A 23,930-nucleotide genomic window follows, 5' to 3' on the forward strand; every position below is an offset into this window, starting at 1 on the left:
GATGGCACCACCAAGGTAACTATTCTTATCCTTCTCACTCCAATCAGTCTGTCCTTGTCTTTTGTTACGTTGGAATGGGTGGTGCCATCTATTGTGAGAAGGCTGAAACTTCTAGCCAAATAGTGTCAGCTAGTCTCCGTTAGATGGCATTACTAAATCTATTATTCCTATCCTTCTCATTTCAATATGTTTTTCCTTGTCTACCTTTAACTAGTATTGGTCGTGACACCTGTTGAGATAGGTCTCAGACTTCTAGCCAAATAGTTTCGGGTTGCTTCCGATAGGTGCCGCTAGCAAATCTTGCATGTGGTGTGTTTTTTTATTCAATATGTTATTTATTTATAATGTTCATTAAATTGTGACGTTGGAATGTTTTATTGACTAACTTCTACGATGGCTTGTTACTAATTAAATATTTACAAAAAGAATATCATGAATATTAACAAAGGAGTTTAAAATGTACAGATAAACGTTTTTTAATAACAAATAGGAATTCACTTTACGTACAAGTCAAAACTGACATTACAGATGCATTACCACGAGAGACCCCCGCGAGAGACCTCCACGCGAACCCACCGAGAGACTCCCACGAGAGAGCCTCACGAGAGACTCTCACGCGAGACCGCCACGAGAGACCCCCTTAATCATGTGAGGAACCCCTCGACCCCCGCGAAGACCCAATAGATTTCTTTCGGGGGTCTCTCGTGGGGGTCTCTCGTGGGGGTCTCTCGTAGGGGTCTCTCGTGGGGGTCTCTCGTGGGGATCTCTCGTAGTGGTCTCTCGGGGGGTTCGAGGGGTTCCTCACATGATTAAGGGGGTCTCTCGTGGCGGTCTCTCGGGGGGTTCGACGGGTTCCTTACATGACTAAGGGGGTCTCTCGTGGGGGTTTCTCACATGATTGAGGGGGTCTCTCCTATGGGTTTCTCACACGATTGAGGGGGTCTCTCGTGGGGGTCTCTAGGGGGGTTCGAGGGGTTCCTTACATGATTAAGGGGGTCTCTCATGGGGGTTTCTCACATGATTGAGGGGGTCTCTCCTATGGGTTTCTTATGGGGGTTCGAGGGGTTCCTCACATAATTGAGGGGGTCTCTCCTATGGGTTTCTTATGGGGGTTCGAGGGGTTTCTCACATAATTGAGAGGGTCTCTCCTATGGGTTTCTTATGGGGGTTCGAGGGGTTTCTCACATGGTTAAGGGGTCTCTCGTGGGGGTCTCTCGTAGGGGTTTCTCGTAGGGGTTTCTCACACGATTGAGGGGTTCTTTCCTATGGGTTTCTTATGGGGGTTCGGGGGGTTTCTCACATAATTGAGGGTGTCCCCCTATGGGTTTCTTATGGGGGTTTGTGGAGTTTCTCACACGATTGAGGGGGTCTCTCCTATGGGTTTCTTATGGGGGTTCGAGAGGTTTCTCACAAGATTAAGGAGGTATCTCGTGGGGGTCTTTCGTGGGGGTTTCTCACACGATTGAGGGGGTCTCTCCTATGGGTTTCTTAAGGGGGTTCGAAGGATTTCTCACACCGATCCCAGAGTCCAATCCTGGTGTTTTAAGGGGTTTCTCACAACGATTCGTGGGAGACTCGCAGGGACCTCTCGGATAGGTTTAAGGGATTTCTCACACCGATTCACGAGATCTTTCGCGACGTTGTCAGGGGCTTCTCACACCGATTCCGGAGGTCTCTTCCGGGTGTTGCAAAGGTTTCTTGACGGAGTTCTTTTGTGAAGATTGAATTTTTGAGTTTTTTTTAGTTTGAGCTCGAGGTTTTAGAGCTTTTGAGCCATTATTGGGAGTAAGTATACTATTTGGCTAATGGCTTGAACGTTTTATTGTAGATGGCGTTGACAAGTGACGAGGAAAACTGTACAGCAGACCATTTCAGCGCCATCTAACCGTGGTTTGGCTAAACTATTTCTCCAGTAGCTTGAGGGTTTTATCATAGATGGCGCTGATTGCGCGGGTATTCCAGGGAATTTAAAATTGTAATTATTGCCCTCATACAATCTTTAGTTGCGTTTAACATTATTTACGTATAGTTGTAGTATTCCAACGCGAAACTGGTGTGTTTTAGGTGCAGTTTGGCATGCTGGAGTATGAAGGAATCTTGTAGAACTTCAGCAAGGATTTAATGGGAGTTTATAATTAATAACTAAATTATTCACAACGCTTTTGTACTACACATGTCAATGTTAAGAAATGGGTGAAAATAAATAAATTGATTAATATTGTAAGGCTTGTGTTTTTTATTTCATCGTACCTAGCAGAGGAAAATAATGGTAAAGGAGGTATCCGAAAAATAATAAAATTCTCAGAGTCGCGAAACTTCTTTATTATCATGCTCTTCCAGTAAGACACTCGAATTTTCGAGATTCTCTTCAAATTTCCCGCCTCTGGAATGTTTAGATTTTTCGGATACCTCTTTTAGTATCATGTTCTCCTAGTAGGAACCTCAGATTTCGAGGTCCGCTGGAAATTTCCCGCCTTTTGGTTTGTTTACGTTTTTCGGAAACCTCTTTTAACATCATGTTCTCCTAATACAAAACTCAGATTTCGAGATCCGCTAGAAATTTCCCGCCTTTTGGTTTGTTTACATTTTTCGGATACCTCCTTTGATATCATGTTCTCCTAGTAAGAAACTCAGATTTCGAGATCCGCTGGAAATTTCCCGCCTTTACATTTTTCGGATACCTCCTTTGATATCATGTTCTCCTAGTAAGAAACTCAGATTTCGAGATCCGCTGGAAATTTCCCGCCTTTTGGTTTGTTTACGTTTTTCGGATACCTCCTTTGATATCATGTTCTCCTAGTAAGAAACTCAGATTTCGAGATCCGCTGGAAATTTCCCGCCTTTTGGTTTGTTTACGTTTTTCGGATACCTCTTTTAACATCATGTTCTCCTAATACAAAACTCAGATTTCGAGATCCGCTAGAAATTTCCCGCCTTTTGGTTTGTTTACATTTTTCGGATACCTCCTTTGATATCATGTTCTCCTAGTAAGAAACTCAGATTTCGAGATCCGCTGGAAATTTCCCGCCTTTACATTTTTCGGATACCTCCTTTGATATCATGTTCTCCTAGTAAGAAACTCAGATTTCGAGATCCGCTGGAAATTTCCCGCCTTTTGGTTTGTTTACGTTTTTCGGATACCTCCTTTGATATCATGTTCTCCTAGTAAGAAACTCAGATTTCGAGATCCGCTGGAAATTTCCCGCCTTTTGGTTTGTTTACGTTTTTCGGATACCTCCTTTACTCTCATATTCTCCTAGTAAAATGTCTCTCCAAGCCGTAAAATTTGAAATGGAACACGAAAATCTGAGTTTTGTATTAGGAGAACATGATGCTAAAAGAGGTATTCGAAACACGTAAACATTCTAGACGCGCGAAATTTGAAACGGAGCCTGAAAATCCGAGTTTCTTACTAGGAGAACATGATATTCAAAGAGGTATCCGAAAACAATTTCGTGGCGCCAATTTTCAGGCGAATCATTTATGTCTCTTCAATTTCCCCCGTTTTTGAGAGAGCTGAATTTCCTAGCGAGTTAAATATTCAACTTTTTTAGTTTGAGCACGAGGTGTTAGAGCTTTTGAGCCAGTTTTATGATGGCTTAATGCTATGCAGAGTTTAATGTTTGTAGCTTTTTAGTTCGACCTCGCGATTTTGGAGCTTTCGAGCCATTTTGGGTGCTCGATGCCCGGGAGAGTTAAATGTTGTGCTTTTTAGTTCTAGTCTTGTGGCATTAGAGATTTTGAGTCATTTTTGGGAAAGTAAAAGATCTGAGGACTTCAGATTTGAGGCTATTTTCGTTTGAGCCTCGTGGCAGGAGAGCTTGCGAGCTTTTGCGGAATGGGAGAAACCTTTCGAATACCCGTTATTGACCCTCGTAATGGTCGGAAGATGACGGTAGCTTGTCCTTACTGTTCTCGGAGAAGTCTCGCCTGTTAATGTAAGAGCTCTCAAACTTCTGTAAGGAATGGCTATATTGGAATGAGGAGGACAGGGTTAATTGATTTGGTGGTGTCCCCTGACGGTATCGATCTGATACTATTTGGCTAGAAGTTTGAGCGGTCTCATAGAAGTTGCCAGTACCAGTGTATTATAAAGAATGACAGGGGTAGGCTTATACGTATGAGTAGCGGAGACAAGTTATTCAGTCGCGCCATCTATCGGAGACAAACATATACTATTCAACTACAAGTTTCAGCATTGACTTCGTAGGTGGCACCACTAATACTCGGGGAGCGGGAGTTTTAAAATTATTCCTTTAAATATTACCTTAATAATTTTGTAACAGATCGAACACTATTATTCTCTGTCATCAGTTATATATTTTTAAATATCTGACAATGAACAATTAATTATATCATTTGTATTTTTATACATAGTTAACTCTAACTTATATATAACACTTTTATAACACTTTATAACACTTAACTCTATTCCTAATTCTAAAAACCAAACACACAATCTTAGATTCAACATTTCTGCTTTTTATGTTTCTTCTTCTCGCCCTCTTGAGTCCTGTCGTACCCATTACGAGTATATTTACCTACTGGTCTAGCATTTCGCTACGGGTGGCGCGTCCTGTCAAAGTCCTTGAAATAACTTCTGCTCTACGTATTTATAGAAACCTTTATTTTCAATGTTACACACTGTTATCAAACTTATTATACATCCGTAAGATCATAAGCATCTAAGTTCTATTTACATACTCTTGCGAACAAATGTTTCACACTCTATTATATATGTGTCGTTCGACACTGCTCGTATCGCGTCCCGTAATTACAATTCAATGATGGCCGGTTCCCGGTAGGGCTGGCATTAATTGGAACAGCTCGCGACCGAGTATAATCATCATCGCGCGAGGCTGGCAGGGAAATAAAGCGTGCGCCGTATCTTCCCCGTCGCTTAAATATTTATACGGGAGTGGGTCACGTAAGGGACGCGATGAGAAATGCATGGCGCATGGTGTGCGATAGCCTACCACCATGTTGCACAACTCCCGTTCATCCCGTGGCAACCAGATTACACCGTTGCTGCCGCTTCATTTTTACCAACGTCGTTACCGTTAACTTATTCACTCGGCTTTCTTAACTTTCCGTTAGGTAACTACGCGCTACGATGCGCAGACTATCTTTTGCAGACTAGAAAAGGTTAGCCGGACCAGTGTCTCTCAAACTGTGGATCGTCGAACTGACTACAGATATAAAACAGTAGTTTCTTGAGACGATTTTTTGAATATAGGATTTTTGGAGTATGCTTGAAGGAGAAAATTTCTAAAAATATTTGGAACAGGAACAATTCTTTTTAGGGAGCTGTTTGAGAAACACTGTGTCCGACCTGATGACGATTACAAAATGGCGACGAGTTCTATCAAGCTCGACGATTTCTCCGATTTCTTCTTTGATCGTCGAGTTCTCTCTTAGACGTTTCATCTTCCAGATCTTCTTAGCCGTACGTGCAATACGCACCCAAGTGGTAGTAACTGCCGTGAGCTGAAGAAAAACATTGCAATTTATGTAACTTCCTGTTACAGAAACTTAATTCGTGGGAATGTAAGGAAACATAAACTCTAGAATATTAACAACTATGGTAAAATATAATATTTAAAATTTTCAATTATCAACTTAATATTTTAAATTATCAATTAATATTTATAGAAATTAGATTTTAACCTTTAGCACTCCAGGTTGTTTTGTACTCTATCAGCAACTGCAAATAATTTTTATAGTATTCCTAACGAAAATTAGAAATGTTATAACATTTCTTCGACCTTTTATTTTCCTTGTTAGTACAAAATTTGGATGTGAAAATTGAATAATTTTAGGGTAGCTTCTTTAAGATTCATTAAAACATTTAATATTATAACTGATGCAGTAGCCTACAGAGTTCAACGGGTTAATATTTTAACTGGAAGATGAAATTTTTTCTTTTATTCCAATATTTCACGCACTGATGCATTATACACGGTCCAATATTAAATATCAAATTTGATAATTTCACTTCATCAAATCGGGTGGTGACTGAGAGTCACCTCTCGAGTGCAAAGGGTTAAACGATCAATTAATGTTTATAGAAATTAGATTCTAATATTTTGTTAAATTTGAATCTCCTTTGAATTCTATTTCATTGTACTAAGCTCTGGGCGATAAATGTTACCAATGAACATCTATAGAGAGATTATGTTTCCTTTCGATTCGAATAAACTATAAAGTCGTTCAGAACCGAACGGAAAATCGTTGTTGAACGAAACTTACCGCAAAGTCCGGCGTATCGATTCGAATAAGACATCCCGTGGCTGCCGCAAGCAGGCTCGCCCAAGTGGTACGGCTGGTAGCCGAGCACGTTGCCGCTGCACAACAACGAAAACATAACCTCAAACCGAACCGTTCGGATGATTTACGTTCGACGGAGGACGAAACTTTCCGCCGACAAAAATACCCCCGTAAATCACGAAGTAACCAGCGCCTAACCTCTTACTTCTACTTCCGGTTCTCGGCCGTTTTACAAGACTATTCCATTCTTATTACACTATTACTAAAACTTTGTACTTCGCGCCACGCCGAAAGTTTCATCGTTACATTTCATGTTTCCTAAAGAATTAACGAGTTGAAATCATTGTTTAATTTTAATTTCACTTAATCAATGGATTAAGTGAAAATATGAATATGGAAACAATGGAAGTATATGGATTCAATGATAAGTTTGAAACTCAATAATGGCGGAAAATGATTCGTATTAACCCTTTAGATTTGGAAGACTAATTAGCAGACAAATGATTTAATTACTCGAACAGAAAGGGATTAACATGTAGTTTCTGTTGTTTCTATTGTTTAAGCAATTGATGTGTAATTTAGCTTCATCTGTTGAAGGTTTTGTAGATTCCAAAGAATCTTCGTAAAGGGTTAAATGATAATTGCGTCGAATTCTGAATTGTGAATTTCACATGATTATTTCGTTGTTCGTTATTTTATTGTTATTTACGGGTATGTCTGATAGGAGTTCAGAAATAAATATTCTTCGTGGCGAGGTCGGAGGTTTTTCTTTTGGCTTCCGGGATGGGAAAATGGCGGCAGCCTGCAGACGACGACGCCGACGACGCGTTCAATTTGTCGACAGTAATAAGCTACCGATTGACAGGAAATACTCGAGAAACGGGGGAAATTTATGGAAGCTACGGCTGGATTCAATGCACGTTGCATTCTGTTTTCTTTTTCCTCGGCTGCTGGGAACACGTCGAAAAGTTGAAATATCGCGCCGCAGATTTCCCTCGTTTCCCATCCTTTACTTCTGCCAGACGATCATGTATTTAACACTAGAATTGCCGTTCCAGTCAAACTGACTGGTTCCGATTTGTTTATTTCGCGATTATTGGTATATCTTCGAAGCATTGAATATTCGAAATGATTGAAAAATGGTTTTTTTTAAGTACTATAACGAATGTCCGAAGAAACTGAAAATAATCTATTGTTACGAGTTTTGTAAGGATTACATTAATTTCGTATTAAATACTCGGTAGTTATAGTGTTAACACTAGAATCACCTACGTATAGTTATTATTATTTATTATCATCGTTATAAAAAATTACTATTATCATAATAATATTGTTATTTAACTATTACCTACTTCACATTCCCCACAACCCCTCCAAAACCCGTCTCAAAATTTAAAAAATTTTTCTAAGCCTAGTTAAGTGAAAAAAAATATATAATAGTTATTATCATTCTATAAAATTACTATAATTACCATAATATTGTCATTCAACTATTACCTACTTCACATTCCCACAACCCCTCCAAAACCCGTCTCAAAATTAAAAAAATTTTTCTAAGCCTAGTTAAGTGAAAAAAAATATATATATTTAATTTACCTGGGCCCATAGTTGCAGACATAGTTCTTCATGTATCCACGCGCCGGGTCGTAGTAGAACGAGTACCCGCAGCCCAATAGGAACGTGTCAGCCCAGACGAGCTGCAAGTAATTCAAGGGGTTGCTCAGCCACCGAGTTAAACTCGATTACCCGGAAGATACTGCTCTGAATATTCCCTCTCGACTGGCTGGGAACGTTGCTTACCTGTGTATAGTGACCGGTTTCGTCGCTGTATCCGGAACGATAGTGCTGTACCTCCTTGAACCAATCAGATATTCGTTGCCTCCACTCAGGTTGATCGTCGTACGGCCCCGGTGATCTTGTTGTCCAGGTTCTGGCACTGTTCTGGCCCACTGGAAATCTTTCTATGGTAAAATCATGGACAAACTGTTGTTCAAAGTTTCTCTTTTCTCAGTGGGGAATATTGAAATTGCAAGATAGTATGATTATATTTGTTAGTTTGATTTTTCTGATTTTTTAGTAGAGAGAATTGGAATTGTAAAGTAGTGTGATTATATTTGTTAGCTTGATTTTTCTGATTTTTTAGTAGAGAAAATTGGAATTGCAAAGTAGTGTGATTAGTATTTATAGTGTTTTGTATTTTGTTGTGTTATATTTGTTGTATGTTTAGTGTAAAATATTGAAAATGAGTAAATTAAGTTTGCAGATTCTGTATGTTATTGGCTTCTTGCTCTAAAGAATAATCTTTTCTATAATATTTTACGGAAATGAGGTTTCACTTACGGACATGTCGGAAACTGTCGTGGAACTCTGCGCAACGATCGGCCCATCTTTGAGCGACGTTGGCTAATTCGTCATCCCATACCTACGAGTAAATACACTCTCAATTATTTAAGGAAAATGTTGTGTTTATTCTAAAACTAATAAACGGATATTAATAAAAAATTATCAAAGGTCACCCTGTTCCTAACTCATTTACCATTTCCATTTTGCAAAGGGTCCTCTAAAATCGCCACAACTTCAAATTAAACAATTCCTCGTTTTTTAAAAAATGTCTGTTCCTTCTCTAAATAAACAATAATAAACCCACAAAGTTTCAAGTTTATACACTCAACAGTTTTTTTTTTTTAAAATCTTCCATCACCCTGTTCCTAACTCATTTACCATTTCCATTTTGCAAAGAATCCTCCAAAATCGCCGCAACTTCAAATTAAACAATTCCTCGTTTTTCAAAAAATGTCTGTTCCTTCTCTAAATAAACAATAATAAACCCACAAAGTTTCAAGTTCGTGTACCCAACAGTTTCCTTTTAAAAAATCTTCAAACATCATCCTGTTCCTAACTCATTCACCATTTCCATTTTGCAAAGGGTCCTTCAAAATCGCCACAACTTCAAATTAAACAATCCCTCCTTTCCCAAAAAACGTCCATTCCTTCTCTAAAAAACAATAATAATCCCACAAAGTTTCAAGTTCGTGTACCGAACAGTTTCCTTTTAAAAAATCTTCAAAGATCACCTTGTTTCTAATTCATAGTAGCAAAAGCTCCTAAGCAAACAGCCATTTACCATTTCCCTCATATTTGCGGCCCCGGGCTGTCCATGAATCTGTCCCAGGGCCACCAGTTGTCTCAGTCGATTATGCTCGTCCAAGATAGCCTGCTTCTCCTCGCAAGATAAGCCGCCGGATCCTGGAAAACGATTCCCGGCTTAGATCTCGCTGGATATTTCACGAAAATTTCTACATTCGCCGAGGGGGTGAGTCAAGGGAGGTCGGGGTACGGTTGGAAGCTCGATAATTCAGTTACGATTGGTTGGCTGGAACGGAGTTTCAAGTTGGAAAATATTTCTCGGCTAAGTGATTTTATTCCTGATAGAGGGTAACTACACTCCAACCCCCTCCAGCCCCTTATACGGTATAATTCCGTTAGGATTCGACAATCGTGGAAACTTTTTTTGTTAATTGTGAGTCTGAATTAGAACTGGGATAAGTGTGACATTAATTATTGATGATTATCAGTGTTGATCATTGTAATTTGATTGTAGGTTGGGTCTGAGTTAGGTTGAAAGTTAATTATTAGTAATTATCAGTGTTGATAATTGTAATTTGATTGTAGGTTGGCTCTGAATTAGATTGAAAGTTAATTATTAGTAATTATCAGTGTTGGTAATAGTAATATTAGTCTAGGTGAAGTCTAGACTAGATGTAAAATTAATTATTATTAATCGTCATTATCAATAATTTTAATATTAGTCTGGGTGAGGTCTTCGTTAGGTCCAAAATTAGTTATTATTAATTATCAGTATCAACAATTATAACACTAACCTAGATAACGTCTTAGATCCACAATTATTCATTATTAATTACCAGCACCAGTAATTCTAATAGTCTATATAACATCAGCTCAAGAATTACGAACTACCCATGTCAGTAATCATAATATTAATCTACGTTAACTCTTCAGGTCGAAAATCAATTATCAATTACCCACACAAACATTTATAATACTCATTACATAACACAATAAATAACCACAATACAGTCTAGTACAGACTCAACACAAATCATTCCCTAATTACCCATATCATCAACTATAATATTAATTCACGTTAGCTCTGCATTAATCACAAAAAAATCATGTCCTTTTTATTATACAGCCGGACAGTCCTATAATTCGCGACAGCCAGAATCGAATGTCCATCGTCGACGAAAGTGTCTCCATCTTCTCCGCCACCCCATTTTCTCGCGTTCCACCCTCTCCTCCACTGTTCAGCCCAACCGACGTTCGTCTGGCTTTCATCCGTTTCCCCGGGCCTCCAGATTGCCCAACTCGCCGGAAAACTTTCCTGGAATCTGCTCTAACGACGTTCCCTCTGTCTTTCCGGGAGGGGAAACTTTAGTTCCACCGTATTCTTTCCCCTTAATAACTTTTCGTTCGTACGACGAAAACGAGGTTCCGGCTGTTCGCCTCCTTCTGCTTCTATACTCTCGCTCGTCAACCCCACCAATCTTATGCAAATTTCCAGGCTGCCGGAGACTGGATCGGGAATCGAGTTTCCACTCACCCCCTCCGGCTGCCGACGATTCTTATTTCATGGGGGATGCTCTTTGTTTTCTTTTTTCTCTTCACGTTCTCGCGACAATTATTGCGATTCCGATTCTATTCGAGAATTTTCATTGTCTTCTCTGAGGCGATCGTGATGGTCGTGCAATGGTACGATCCGTTTTAATTGAGGGGATGAAGGTGTATGGTTAGTATTAACCCTTTGCACTCCGTAGACGCCTTTCAGTCGCCAATTGATTTGACACAGAAAAATTATAGAGTTTGACATTTAATATTAAACTTTGTACAGTGCATGGACGTGTGAAATATTAAAATAAAACAGCCTCTTTCTTTAATTTATGTACGATTTCTGGTTAAGTCAGTTTGAAAGAATGTCATTGGTATTTCATTAAAAAATGTTGAATATTTCTAATGAAAGACTTCTGGAGTGCAAAGGGTTAAAGGTGATAATAGTAATGAGATGGTTTTGTTTTATGGAGTGTTCTTTTTTTAGGGGGAATCATTGTGTTTTTATTCTGAGGTGATTTAGTGGAAAATTGAGTGCAGTTGATGATAGTAGTATGTTAGGTTTAATGTATGAATAGTAATTAATAATAATAGTAATGAGATGGTTTTGTTTTATGGAGTGTCCTTTTTTTTAGGGGGAATCATTGTGCTTCTATTCTGAGGTGATTTGGATTTAGTGGAAAATTGTAAAAGTATGAATAGTAATTAATGATAATAGTAATGAGATAACTTGTATTTTACGGGGAGATTCATTTTGTTTGTTGTTATGTTTTCGAGACAAAAATTGCGATTCTTTTATGGGAGAGAATGATTGTGTATTTATTCTGGGATGACATAAGTTGACGATGAATTAATGATAATGATGAAATATATAGTAACAACGGTAATGATGATTTCAGTGGACAAATTAAAGATATTTCCTGCCCAGTTTTTTTATCCTACGATTGAACTCCGACTGAAGTTTTTCGACTGAAGAATATATAATGGAGATGTCAGTTCTGGTTGCCAGTGGAACAGGTTTTTAATCATGTAATTCCTGTTCAAAATCGGGTATAATTTGAAATTTTAAATTTCTTCGTGTCAGTGAAAGTGACGCGCATTACAATATGTATCTTGATGAGCTTAAAAGACTGACAAAAAGTTAATGCGTCATAAAAAAATATTCAAATCGAACAGTTCTATATTTAATGGTTCTATAATTTTCATATTCACGTGGTGTTCCATTTTAAACACTATTCGCCATCATATAATTCTATTCTTCTAATTGCATTCTTTAGAAGTTCAATTTGTATGGTGATCCATATTCTACAAAACGTGACCTAAACTAAAAAATTATCCCGAAAACCTGCCCTAAAAACCCGACATCCAACGCGACGTTAAAACTGAAAGATACAAAGTACAAAAAGATTGAATGAACGTTAACCCTTTGCGACTCTGACCAATTGCTCGAACAATAGAAACACAAGAAACTATGTGTTCATCTCTTGCTGTTTGAATAATAAATTAATTTGAAAACGGATTAACCCTTTGAAGTCTGTAGGCTCTAATATTGCACCAGTCATAATAAAATATTTTAATGAATCTTAAAGAAACAACCCTAAAATTATTCGATTTTCACATCCAAATTTTGTACTAACAAGGAAAATAAAAGATCGAAGAAATATTATAGCATTCATTTTCGCTAGGAATACTATAAAAATTAGTTGCAGTTGCTAATAAATTACAAAACAACCAGGAGTGCTAAGGGTTAACTATGACTAAACAATCTTCGAAAAATTCAGTATCCGTCGAATTGACGTTCCGTAAATCTATCGTTAAACATTAAATTTCATCATTGTCATCTATCAAATCGTATACTGACTTAGAGGCGTCGTAGTGCAAAGGGTTAATTACACAAAACAGAAAGAAAACGAAGAAAAAGGATCCGATCAATTCAAAGACACGTTGTACGGTGAATGGCACGAGTGGCGCGCGATTTGAATCGGCGAAAGCCCACGCTGCCGTGCGGCGCACGGATTTCCCGTAATTAAACAACAGCTGCCGTTAATTCGCTGATCTAATCGAGTCCCGCGGCCGCGCATCCGACCGGGCCGGGCTATTTTTAGAGACGAATCGATCCTCCCCGGCGTCCTATCGAAATGTAATAGATTCCAATTTTCTCCCCGTAAATAATGTACGAACTGAATAATTCATGAGCACGGGACCGTGTGGTGGCAATCGAACGAAAACCGGAGCAATAAACCTGTCCCTCCGTTTCGACTGTTTCCTCTTTCTTTTTCTTAAACACTATCGTCCACTAGGTTCTTTTTTTTTTGATTCGTTTTTTTCCTGTTTAATCGCGCGCGCTGCGTATACCTGCAGCGATGCGAGGTCGAAATTGACCACACGGTAGTTGGCAGTTCGTGGCAGCGAGTTCAGCGAGAAGTGGATTAAATTTGGTTATGTGGAGGAGTTGTAACAATGATAGTAAATTTAATTGTTGAATTTTTAATAATAATGAGGATTGTGTTAATAATGATTTCTGTTATTTGAGAGTCAATGATGGTGATACTGATACTATTAGTTGTGGAGGAGTTGTTACGATGATAGTAAATTTAATTATCGAATTTTTAATAATAATGACGATTGTATTAATAATGATTTCTGTTATTTGAGAGTCAATGATGGTGATAATGATACTATTAGTTGTGGAGGAGTTGTTACGATGATAGTAAATTTAATTATCGAATTTTTAATAATAATGACGATTGTATTAATAATGATTTCTGTTATTTGAGATTTAATGATGGTGATAGTGATATTAATATTAATAATGGTATCCGTTGTTGAACTTTCAATAATGATAATAATATTGTCGATGACTTTAATTATTATACCTTCCAAGATAATAATAATATTAACAATAAATTCTATTGTTTTCAATAATGATGGTAATAATAATAATATCTTTTATTAGTCTATTATTAGTGTATTATTTAACATTGAATAATAATAATAATATTAACATCAATTTCCATTATTCAACAACCAAAAACAGTAACAACAATTCACATGCAAAAGTTAGAACAATATTTCAGATGTGTTTTGTTATTTACACTGAAGAAAACATAAAATATATGATTTATATCAGTAGCAAAGCATTAGTACGTAATTTAATATTAAATATTCTGGCGAACGACTAACCCTTAACGAAAGAGTTCAATATTCTTAATTAACTCTTAACAAGTTCCAACTGAAACAATGCAAACTAAACTCTTCTGAGATTCAATGAAAGCTACACTGTTTTATATTTTATGGTAAATTCGGCATTTTGAATTTTACAATTATCACCCGGTCGATTCTTTTATCCCGGATCGATGAAGATTTCATTTGAGAATCGACTCGATCGCGCAAAAACTGCGTTTCGCATTCAAAAAACAGCGAGCAGGCTCGAGAAAAAAATTATTTACTTGGAAAGTTTCGATCCGACGACACGTGGACGAGTTTCCAGATTTCGAGAAACGTCTCGGCTCGTCCCGGTTTTACAGTTAACGCCGAATGGTCACCGGCGCTATTTTTAATTGCCTATTCGTATAATTAAACACGAATTTAGCCAAGCTCACCGCGTCGGGGACGATTTCACATTTTTGATGATCGGTGGCCTCAACATCCGAGAAGTTTGCGTCAGATTTGTCTAATTATAGCATTCGGGTTCGTTAGCACCGAGAAATCAAATGGATTTTAAGAAATTTTGGTTCAGAAACTAAATGTTTCAATTAAAGTGGAGTCTCTTCAAAAACGGAGAAGTTTTAACGGATTCGAAACACAGTCACAGCATTTAAAAAATGGCCAACACTTTGAACTGTCATAACTTCGTGAAAAAAGATCGCACGACAATCTTCCTAGGCTCGTTTTAAACCGCAAACCCTCTTCTTTCACGTAGTATCATTAATTTTGACGAACGATATTTTTCCAATGTATAGCAGGCAAAACAGCAAGGACACTTTTCACTACCAAAATTGAAACAATTCACACAATTTTCGAATTCTGGGAGCATCAACAAATTTTTCATACAATTAAAACTACAACTATCCCAAAGATTGAAGTCTCTTCTTTAAAACGACTCCCTAAACTCCGTTCTACGATTTTTTTCGCCAAATTACACAATTTTCACCGAACAAGTCGAAAACTCCACGAAATCTGACAATTTTCCGAATACTTCGCGTTTGAACCCAACAATCTATTTTCCGGCACGTTTCCCTCTTTAATCTTCAAATTCCGACGAATTTGTTAAATAATTTACAAAACAAATAACCATTAGCAACCATTGCTAACCATTACTAACCATTACTAACCACTAATAACCATTAATAATTCCAAATTCTGTGCCTGCGTGAGAAAGAACACGCTAAGCGCAATAATTACAACAAAAATATTAAAACCACATTATTAAACTCTCCTACTGTTATCAAAAAACCTTCTAAAGGTCACGTATAATCCTCAACTCCCATAAAAAAGAATATGCTACGCGGGAAAAAATGCATTTCAAAAATTTACGCCACCTTTCCTTTCCAACGTTTCGTTCCGCCACAACAGTCTCCGTTTACGCGTTTTTGGTTCGCGCAAAGCGAATCCGGGCGGAACAGACCTCCGCGTAAATCGAGGGTCAGGTGTATTCTTCGCGGTGAATCGGATTCACGGGATTCACGGGAATCGGGAGCGATGTATCCGTTCATTTGAACAGAGCCGGCGCGTAGATTCGTATTTTCCGTGGACGGATAAAAATCCGCGGAATCCTCGAATTGTTCGAGTGTTACCGGTCCGTATGTTGAATGCGATAATACCGGTATTACGAGGCGGGGATTCACCGTTCCGCTTCACTCGACTCCCCTTTTCAATCCTGTTGCATTTTCATGCGAGGCTGGTAAACAAAAATTAGCGGGCGCGCGAGTACAGTCGGCGATGCAAGTATTCGAACGCGACGCATAGGTATATACTTCGTTGCAATCAATGTTCCATCATTTGTCTACATATTGCTAAATGTTTTTTAAATTTTATTCGTTTATTTTATTGTTTTCGTTCCAATATTATTCATTTGTTTCATAATTTTCATTCAAATTTGATTCCTACATTATATTCATTTTATTCAAATTTTATTCCTCCATTTTATTCCATCGTTTGTTTAAATATTGCTAAATGTTCTTTTAAATTTCACTAGTTTATTGCATTGTTTTTGGTTAAATTTGATTTATTTTATTGTTTTAGTTCAAATATTATTCGTCTGTTTTATTATTTTCATTCAAATATGATTTCTATATTTTCTCCATTTTCTTTAAATTTGATTCCTTTATTTTAATCCTTTTGTTTACATTTTTTATTTAAAATTCATTTAAATCTTATTTCCAACCCTTTGCACTCGATTTATTTTCAATGCTGCTGAGTGTAGGCTTGTATCTGTTTTCAGGGAAATGAATTACAGTAATTTACAGCGGTAGAATTCAGCGTTCAATATTTATTTTATTTATTATTATTCTAAGAAGATTGAATCTGTAGGATCTTTTCAGGTGTGCTACTTTTTCAAACAATCTCCAACGTACTACAACAAATTTCTATTGACATATGCATCATGACATACGAGTGCAAAGGGATCAATTTTGAACTCACTTCAATAAACAGTAATATACGGTGTGCAGTTTGTATAATTATAATTTATTGCTTATCATATTGTTCGAATACTTTCGTCGCTGATTGTACGTTAGTTTTGCATTCGTTTGGCATTATGTTTTTGTTTGCGGAACAACGTCCGATTCGGCTCGAAAGGGGTTCGGTCTGAATGGCGAGTTAATTGCTCGATCAAGTTACAGCTGCTGATTATTCATTAACAAGTCGACTGATATTTTTAGTTGTTAGCTGGACTGTCGGCATTGTTTTCTCAAAGATTCGTTTGTTTACGTGCAACGGATTAATTCTTTGTATTCTTCAAAGTTTATTAAAGGATCATTGGATTGAATTAAATTTGTTAATTACTTCTTATTAAGATTGTCATTCTATCAGTTAGTATACGTAATATTTATTTACTGTGTTTATTCGGTGATATAATTGATTTAAAGTTTGCCCTTTGTTCGCCAGAATACGAACGCAAGTTTTTATTCCACTTAAATCCCAATTAAGAGTGTAAATGCTAATTTAGAACTACCACCGTGAATTTATAAGCAAAGTCACATTTTTCTAGTCGATCACCGAGCATGCAAAGCAGATTATAATTTATATAGACATCTAAAATTAATAGCTTCGTTATGTTAAAGATATCGTCGAGAAGATGGAAATTTTATTCGAATTATTTTATTCACTTGCGCAAATATTAAGTAGTTATAAATGCATAGGTATTAGCAGTATTATAACAACAACAATAATAATAATAATAATAACTGAGGTGACATGTATTGTTACATTAAAAGTCCGCCATTACGCGCGACATAACCTAATTTCATACATTTCAATTGTGAAAGTACATTTTCTTAAAGGTTGCACAATATAAATCTTCATTGAAATATAAATCTTCATTGAAACCGTGAATGAAACTGTTAAACTCCAATGTCAAGTGCCCATTATAAAATCATTCTTACCGGCAAACTAAGAATATCATTTTTCATTCCAACCGTGAATGGAGTGATTTAAACGTTGAATGTAGCCGAGAATTCCGCCATTTCGTGCGAACCAGACCGCGGATATTTAATATAGATTTTTACGGCCGGAATTAGAGAAACTAGAGCTGGACAGAAATTTCTTTGGCCCATTAAAAGCTTTTATCAGCCACTAAACGAAGGAAAATTCTCTTTAAATTGAATTATCGTTTGCTTTATCGTCTTCGGAGTCTCGTTACCTCGACGCAATCAAAATTTCATAATAATTCCCGGCTACTCGATGGAGAAGCTTATTATTTTAATAAGAATAAGCTCCAACGAGCGATATTAAATTATAGAATTATATGAAATTAATTACACCACATCGATGATTATAGTTAAGACAATTACATTGATCTTCTGCTGTTTTCAGAAGAGATTCTGAGGTCATCTTGAACAAAGATATCTATAATTTCAATAATTCCAGTAATTATACGATAAAAATGCGTATAGTAATATAATTTCAATAATTTCAATAATTTCAATAATTTCAATAATTATAGGATAAGAATATGCTAACATGATTTCTATAATTCCAATAATTACTATATAAAAATGTGTCTAATAATATAATTTCAGCAATTCCAATAACTCTAATTATTCCGATTACCCAAATTATTCCAAATATTCCAATAATTTTTTAATTATTTACATCATTCCCATAATTCCCATAATTCCGGTAATCTCAACAAATTAAAAAACAAAAATCCCAGAATCGCCGATTTCACTGTCGGCCCTTTTCCGCCGTAAACAGCGAACGAACAAAATTCGCGGCCCGATAAACAACGATCAGACGCGGCTTGCATTCATTACTCGTCCCCGAACGAATTAACCGAATGAAAAAGGACCGGCGGTCGCGGCGTCGGTTTTCTTCTTCCAACCGGAAATGGACAGGGTTCGGCCGGCGACGTAACGATACCAGGGCCGACACCTGCTAACTCCATTCTGTTTCTGTGGGCCGCGTTCAAATGGATTTCGTGGGAACGCCGCTTGTTAAATAAATAGTCGGCGCGCCGCTCAAATTTTCCCGGCTCATTTTCCATTTCCCTGCGCGCAGCTAAATAAAACCCGGCCACCGAGCCCTGTTCTTGTTTACGTTAAACCAGTGCGAACGCGGTTCGCGCGACAATTTTTCAGCACAAAATTCGACCGTGCTAAAAGAAACTTTGGAGATTAACCCTTTCGTTATAATGGACGAGATGTATCGTCATAATCTCGTTGTGCGATACTGTAACTATTTTGCTAGTAGGCTTCCAAATGTTGGTATTTTAAATCGTTACTAATAATGATGATAATAATAGTAATAGTAATAACAAAATATTAATGCTAATGGTAATAAAATAATAAAAATAATAATGACAAGATATTAATGCTAATGATAATAAAATAATTATAAAGTAATAATAATAACAAAATATTCATACTAATGGTAATAAAATAATAAAAATAATAATGATAAAATATTAATGCTAATGATAATAAAATAATTATAAAGTAATAATAATAACAAAATATTAATACTAGTGATGATAAAATAATCATGACTGTAATAAAATAATGATATTAATGGTAACAAGATAGTAAAAATATTATCACTAATCAATAATGTCTTATAACATTAAACAAAAAATAATAATGTATCTCTTAAATGGTGCAACTTTGTTCGAAATAAATAAAAGAAATTTAAAAATACGTATGTCTTTAATTCGTAGACTATGAACCGAATGTTCAAGTGTTTCAGGAGTAAATTTTAGGTTTGACTTCTCGGGGTTCGATAAATTTTCTTCGAATTGGAGCAAGAACAATGACGACGGAAGTGAGTGCCGTGTCGCCCGACAAATTCGACAAATCGATCGAGTTGAGTTAATAGCGGCGCCTCGACGTTTCCGGTGCGAGAGTTTCATTTGATTATATTGATTCTTTTTTTTCTACTTTCGTTTCTTATCGATCCCACTTTTCCCTCGTTTTTGTGGCTGACCGTTGATATAATGTCTTTTCCGTATATCGTTTATTCGATTTATGAACGCGAGTGTCAATATTTGAACAATTTTCTAAATGTGAATGTTAATGCTTGTCCTTTGGTTCGAGATTTTCTTTTCTCCTATAAACTGCTTGTAACTTATCTTTAGGCAGAATAACTATTATTTTTAATACTATGGTTTATACTACGATTATTTATATTGTTACTTAATAAAACTGTTTATAAAAATTCAATGAATCATCATTCGTTGCTTCTGCAATCTCTAATTACCATTTTCCCCATCGAAACACTCCAAACTTTCATCTCATCAATTATTCTTGCCAGAGCTTAGTAAACATTCCAGTTACTTTAATAATTACTTCAACACTTCAACGTCCACAAAAATATTACAGAAACATCTACAACTTTATTTCGAGGAAATAAAACGACTTCCCACAAGAAACCTCCACATAGCTGTCGCAATTAAAGCACAAAGAACTCGCAAAGTTTATTTAACTTCTATCCCGAACACGCAGGAAAGTTATAAACTTAAACAATTTTTATTTGTCTTGAAAAATAGCTTCCTCGAGATCCCCGAGTGTATACAATGAATATTGGGAGACAATAGAAACAGTTGAAACTTCGTTGCACAGAGGAATTTCTTAAAACTCAGTGAAGTTTAGAAGAACGAATGGCACTGGCTGTCTAGTCGAACGAGGAGCGAAGCCATTTGTACGCATTCGAGTAATGAGGTTCGTTAAACAACGGGTTATGTCCAGTCACGTTCTTATCTGTCGCTGGAGAGCAGCGCGAAGATTACTCAAACTGTTACGCGAATAGATGAATCACACGGGTTCTGTAACCAGAGTTGGTACAAATAATTGAAAGATAAATTTATTAACGATTATCAACACTAAAATTTTATGAACTATTTGTTTATATAGTACATTGTTGTACGTGAACCTACTTTTACTTTTCATTGAAACTTTCAAATAACGAATGACATTTCCCTTGAATATTCATCGAAATAGGAATACATTTAAATGACGCTCAACACTGGGTAACTCATTATTTAAATTCGTTCCAATAACAAAGAATAATTCAAACTTATAACTTGCACACCCGAATAATAAACTACTTCGTATTTGAATACCCATATAAATGCAAATATATTTAAATAATCCCGAACGCTAGGGCAATTCATTAGGGTATTTAAATTCGGTCAAATGACAAATTTGTCGTTACTTCCGTATTTAATTACAACTTTTATATAATAATGCGAAGACGACATCCAATAATATTCCAACTTGAAATATTTCCAAAACAAACAATAAGATGATATTTCAATTGGAAAATAATATTCAGCAATTCAAGAGATGCCCTATATTTCACTTTAAAAACAATATCCCACTAAAAACGTCAAAAACACAATAAAAAAAATAATATTCCACCTTAGAAATAAAATCCCATTAAAACAACTTCAAAAAAACATACAATAAAACAAAATAATATTCCACCTTAAAAACAAAATCCTACTAAAAACTTCAAAAACACAATAAACCAAAATAATATTCCACCTTAGAAATAAAATCCCACTAAAACAGCTTCAAAAAACAAAAACCAAAGCACAACGCAACGCGCAAAGTACTTCGTAACAACTTTGTACTCACTCAGTATAGTCTTCCCCGCGCAAGAAGGCCACGCGTTGTCAGCGAGTGCTACCAAGTCAGCCATCAGCATCAAGACAGCCGCGAGCGCGTACCCTCCGGCCGCCATTTTCCCCAGGCTCGTCCGACGAAAAGTCGCTACCGAATACAACGGGGACACCGATCCACCGGAGAGATCGAGCGACAGGTAGGTCTCTCGGGTCGATCGATCGATCGATCGATAAAAATGCCGGATTTACGAGGCAGTCGCTGGGAACCGCGATAGAACCGGTCCCCGGAACCGGACCGACTAAACAGCTGGCCACGGTCTAGCCGACGGCTTTTATATTACCTGACCAGCTGTAATTGCCGGTGTAAACATGGTGGGGGACGTTTAACGTGGGTCAGGGAAACTGTCGTCGGGATTTCAAGGTTAAGGAGCCGATTTCGAGATTATCCCCTTGAATAATGATTCGAGCCGTTTATTTCGACAGCGGATTAACCCTTAGCAGTCCTACGTCGAGTCAGACTCGGTATTCTATTTTATTGCAACCTCTACCTGTTTTAACAATTTTTTCTGTATTTTTAGTATCACAATTGTACCATTGAAAGGTAACATTTCAATGACTCCCGAATGTTCTTGAATAAATAAACAGAGCGTCGTATTAACCCTTCGCGTACCATTTAAGGGTAACATTTCAATGACTCCCGAATGTTCTTGAATAAATAAACAGAGCGTTGTATTAACCCTTCGCGTACCATTTAAAGGTAACATTTCAATGACTCCCGAATGTTCTTGAATAAATAAACAGAGCGTCGTATTAACCCTTCACGGACGAAGATTGTCGAATACGTGGTGATTACTTGTTGTTTGAGTAATTAAATTCTGTTTGCGAATTAACCCCTTAACGATTTATTTATTCCTGAACTGTAATCGATACAACTAATTTATTATCAATGATTTATTAGGAAAAGAGAAGATTTGGATGTTTATTCTATGTCTATGTATATTGCAAATAGTAACGATTGATAATAGGAAATTAATATTTCATTTACCTGAAGGAAATAATGAGTAACATTTAGATTTGTCAAATTTAGTTTAAAATTTTCGTCAAGGGACTGACACGGTGGTGTAGGTCAAGGGGTTAAGGGACCGGTTTCAAGGTCAAGGGACGGGGTTGAAGGTCACTCGACTGTGGACAGGTTAATTGTCTTGATGCTAAGGGGTTCAACAGGTGACGTGAATGGAAGTGGGGCCACCGTTGAACCTTAATTAAATTGAATTATATCTAAATAGTAGTAAAATTTCAAATATCCACATAACATTGGAACGACGAGAATGGAAATGAAAATGGTGGTTTTCAGTTTTTTCAAATAGAATTATTTTCGAAAGAGTAATTATATGGAGAAAACGAAAGGGATATCCATTGTTAAATTTAAAAGAATATCTCATTGAATTAGCTATTTTAATTATTGTTAATTCCCCTTATACTCCTAATTACCAATAATAAATTCAATTTCCTCAAATTCAGCTAACAAAGTACTGTATCTCATTCAACTACCCACTATCTATTTTAATTAACATTAATTTCTCCTATTTTCTTAATTACCAATAATAAATTCGATTTCTTCAAAGTCACCTAACCAAGTACTGTATCTCATTCAACTACCCACTATCTATTTTAATTAACATTAATTTCTCCTATTTTCCTAATTACCAATAATAAATTCGATTTCTTCAAAGTCACCTAACCAAGTACTGTATCTCATTCAACTACCCACTATCTATTTTAATTAACATTAATTTCTCCTATTTTCCTAATTACTAATAAGAAATTCGATTTCTTCACCCTGCTACGACCCAATGAACTCTCCACGAACCGTGAACGACACGACTAGAGGTCAGACTCCACTATAATATCGGTAGAACTAACTTTCCAGCATCCCCTCATAAACAACACTGGTTTTGGCGCAAGTAGTTCAAGGCCCGACCCAAGATTCAAGTTTAAACGGTACCTCTATCGCTCTAAAACAAGCATCCGGGTTCCAATAATCCATATAATAGTTCACCAGTTTCTTGTTTAACGGTTTCACCCGGGATCGATTATTAACGCCATGTGACTCACGTGCAGCTCGAATGTTTACGGTTTCTGGAGCACGCGGAGCCAAGGTCAGAACTAGAATTCAGGGTCAAAGTCGTTCATTTTCCAAACGGCTGCTGTGTTATTATTATTTAATTTTGAAACGGTGCCGGCCGGAGCATCGATTTTATTATTATGACGATATATAGAATGCATTTGGGGAGCTACAGGTAACTAATCAATACTATCTCACGATATAACAATTAACAACGTTGATTGAAAAATATTACAATAAAACTACGCAATATTGTTATATAAAATATACAGTTAAATTTCAGATATATAAATTATAAGTATTATTGTATATTTTATTCAACTAATTTTAATTATGAAGATAAATATTGAATAATATTGATTATATAAGTATGCTATTGAGATATATATAAGTTATAATTATTATTCTACATTTTATTTGATTAATTTTAACTATGAAGGTAAATATTGATTAATATTGATTACAATAGAATGATATTAATATTAAATAATATAACAATTTAATGTTATTGAGGTTTTTAAGAAATGTTGCTGTATGTACAGTAACTAAGGAATTTCAATGCAATGATGGCAACCTTGGTATAAGAAGCAAATGACAGCTGAGAAAATTACACCAAGGTTTCGAACAGTTGTT

At 36.5% G+C, this 23,930-nt stretch overlaps 1 protein-coding gene across 2 annotated transcripts; it reads right to left on the minus strand.

Moving 5' to 3' along the window:
* Positions 1-4,338: 4,338 nt before the first annotated feature.
* On the minus strand, positions 4,339-21,944 carry LOC116429495 (salivary antigen-5). Of its 2 annotated transcripts, none has more exons than XM_031986812.2 (7): positions 21,186-21,944; positions 9,392-9,513; positions 8,608-8,689; positions 8,068-8,228; positions 7,864-7,964; positions 6,250-6,344; positions 4,339-5,487 (listed from the first exon to the last, which is right to left on the minus strand). In XM_031986812.2, the coding sequence occupies exons 1-7, from the start codon at positions 21,289-21,291 to the stop codon at positions 5,441-5,443; spliced, it is 714 nt and encodes a 237-aa protein (XP_031842672.1). In that variant the 5' UTR covers positions 21,292-21,944; the 3' UTR covers positions 4,339-5,440. The 2 variants fall into 2 exon arrangements, with proteins under 2 accessions (XP_031842672.1, XP_076230278.1); XM_076374163.1 differs by lacking the exon at positions 21,186-21,944 and adding an exon at positions 19,807-20,199.
* Between the last annotated feature and the right edge of the window lie 1,986 nt (positions 21,945-23,930).

The sequence above is a fragment of the Nomia melanderi genome, chromosome 2, assembly GCF_051020985.1.
Source record: "Nomia melanderi isolate GNS246 chromosome 2, iyNomMela1, whole genome shotgun sequence".
In the NCBI taxonomy this organism is placed as follows: Eukaryota; Metazoa; Arthropoda; class Insecta; order Hymenoptera; family Halictidae; genus Nomia; species Nomia melanderi.

Coding starts and splice junctions, on each gene's coding strand:
- LOC116429495 (XM_031986812.2), bottom strand. CDS start 21,291: ATGGCGGCCGGAGGGTACGCGCTCGCGGCTGTCTTGATGCTGATGGCT. Junction 8,229..8,607: donor CGACAGTTTCCGACATGTCC/GTAAGTGAAACC, acceptor ATTTTACCATAG/AAAGATTTCCAGTGGGCCAG. Junction 7,965..8,067: donor AAACCGGTCACTATACACAG/GTAAGCAACGTT, acceptor AATTACTTGCAG/CTCGTCTGGGCTGACACGTT.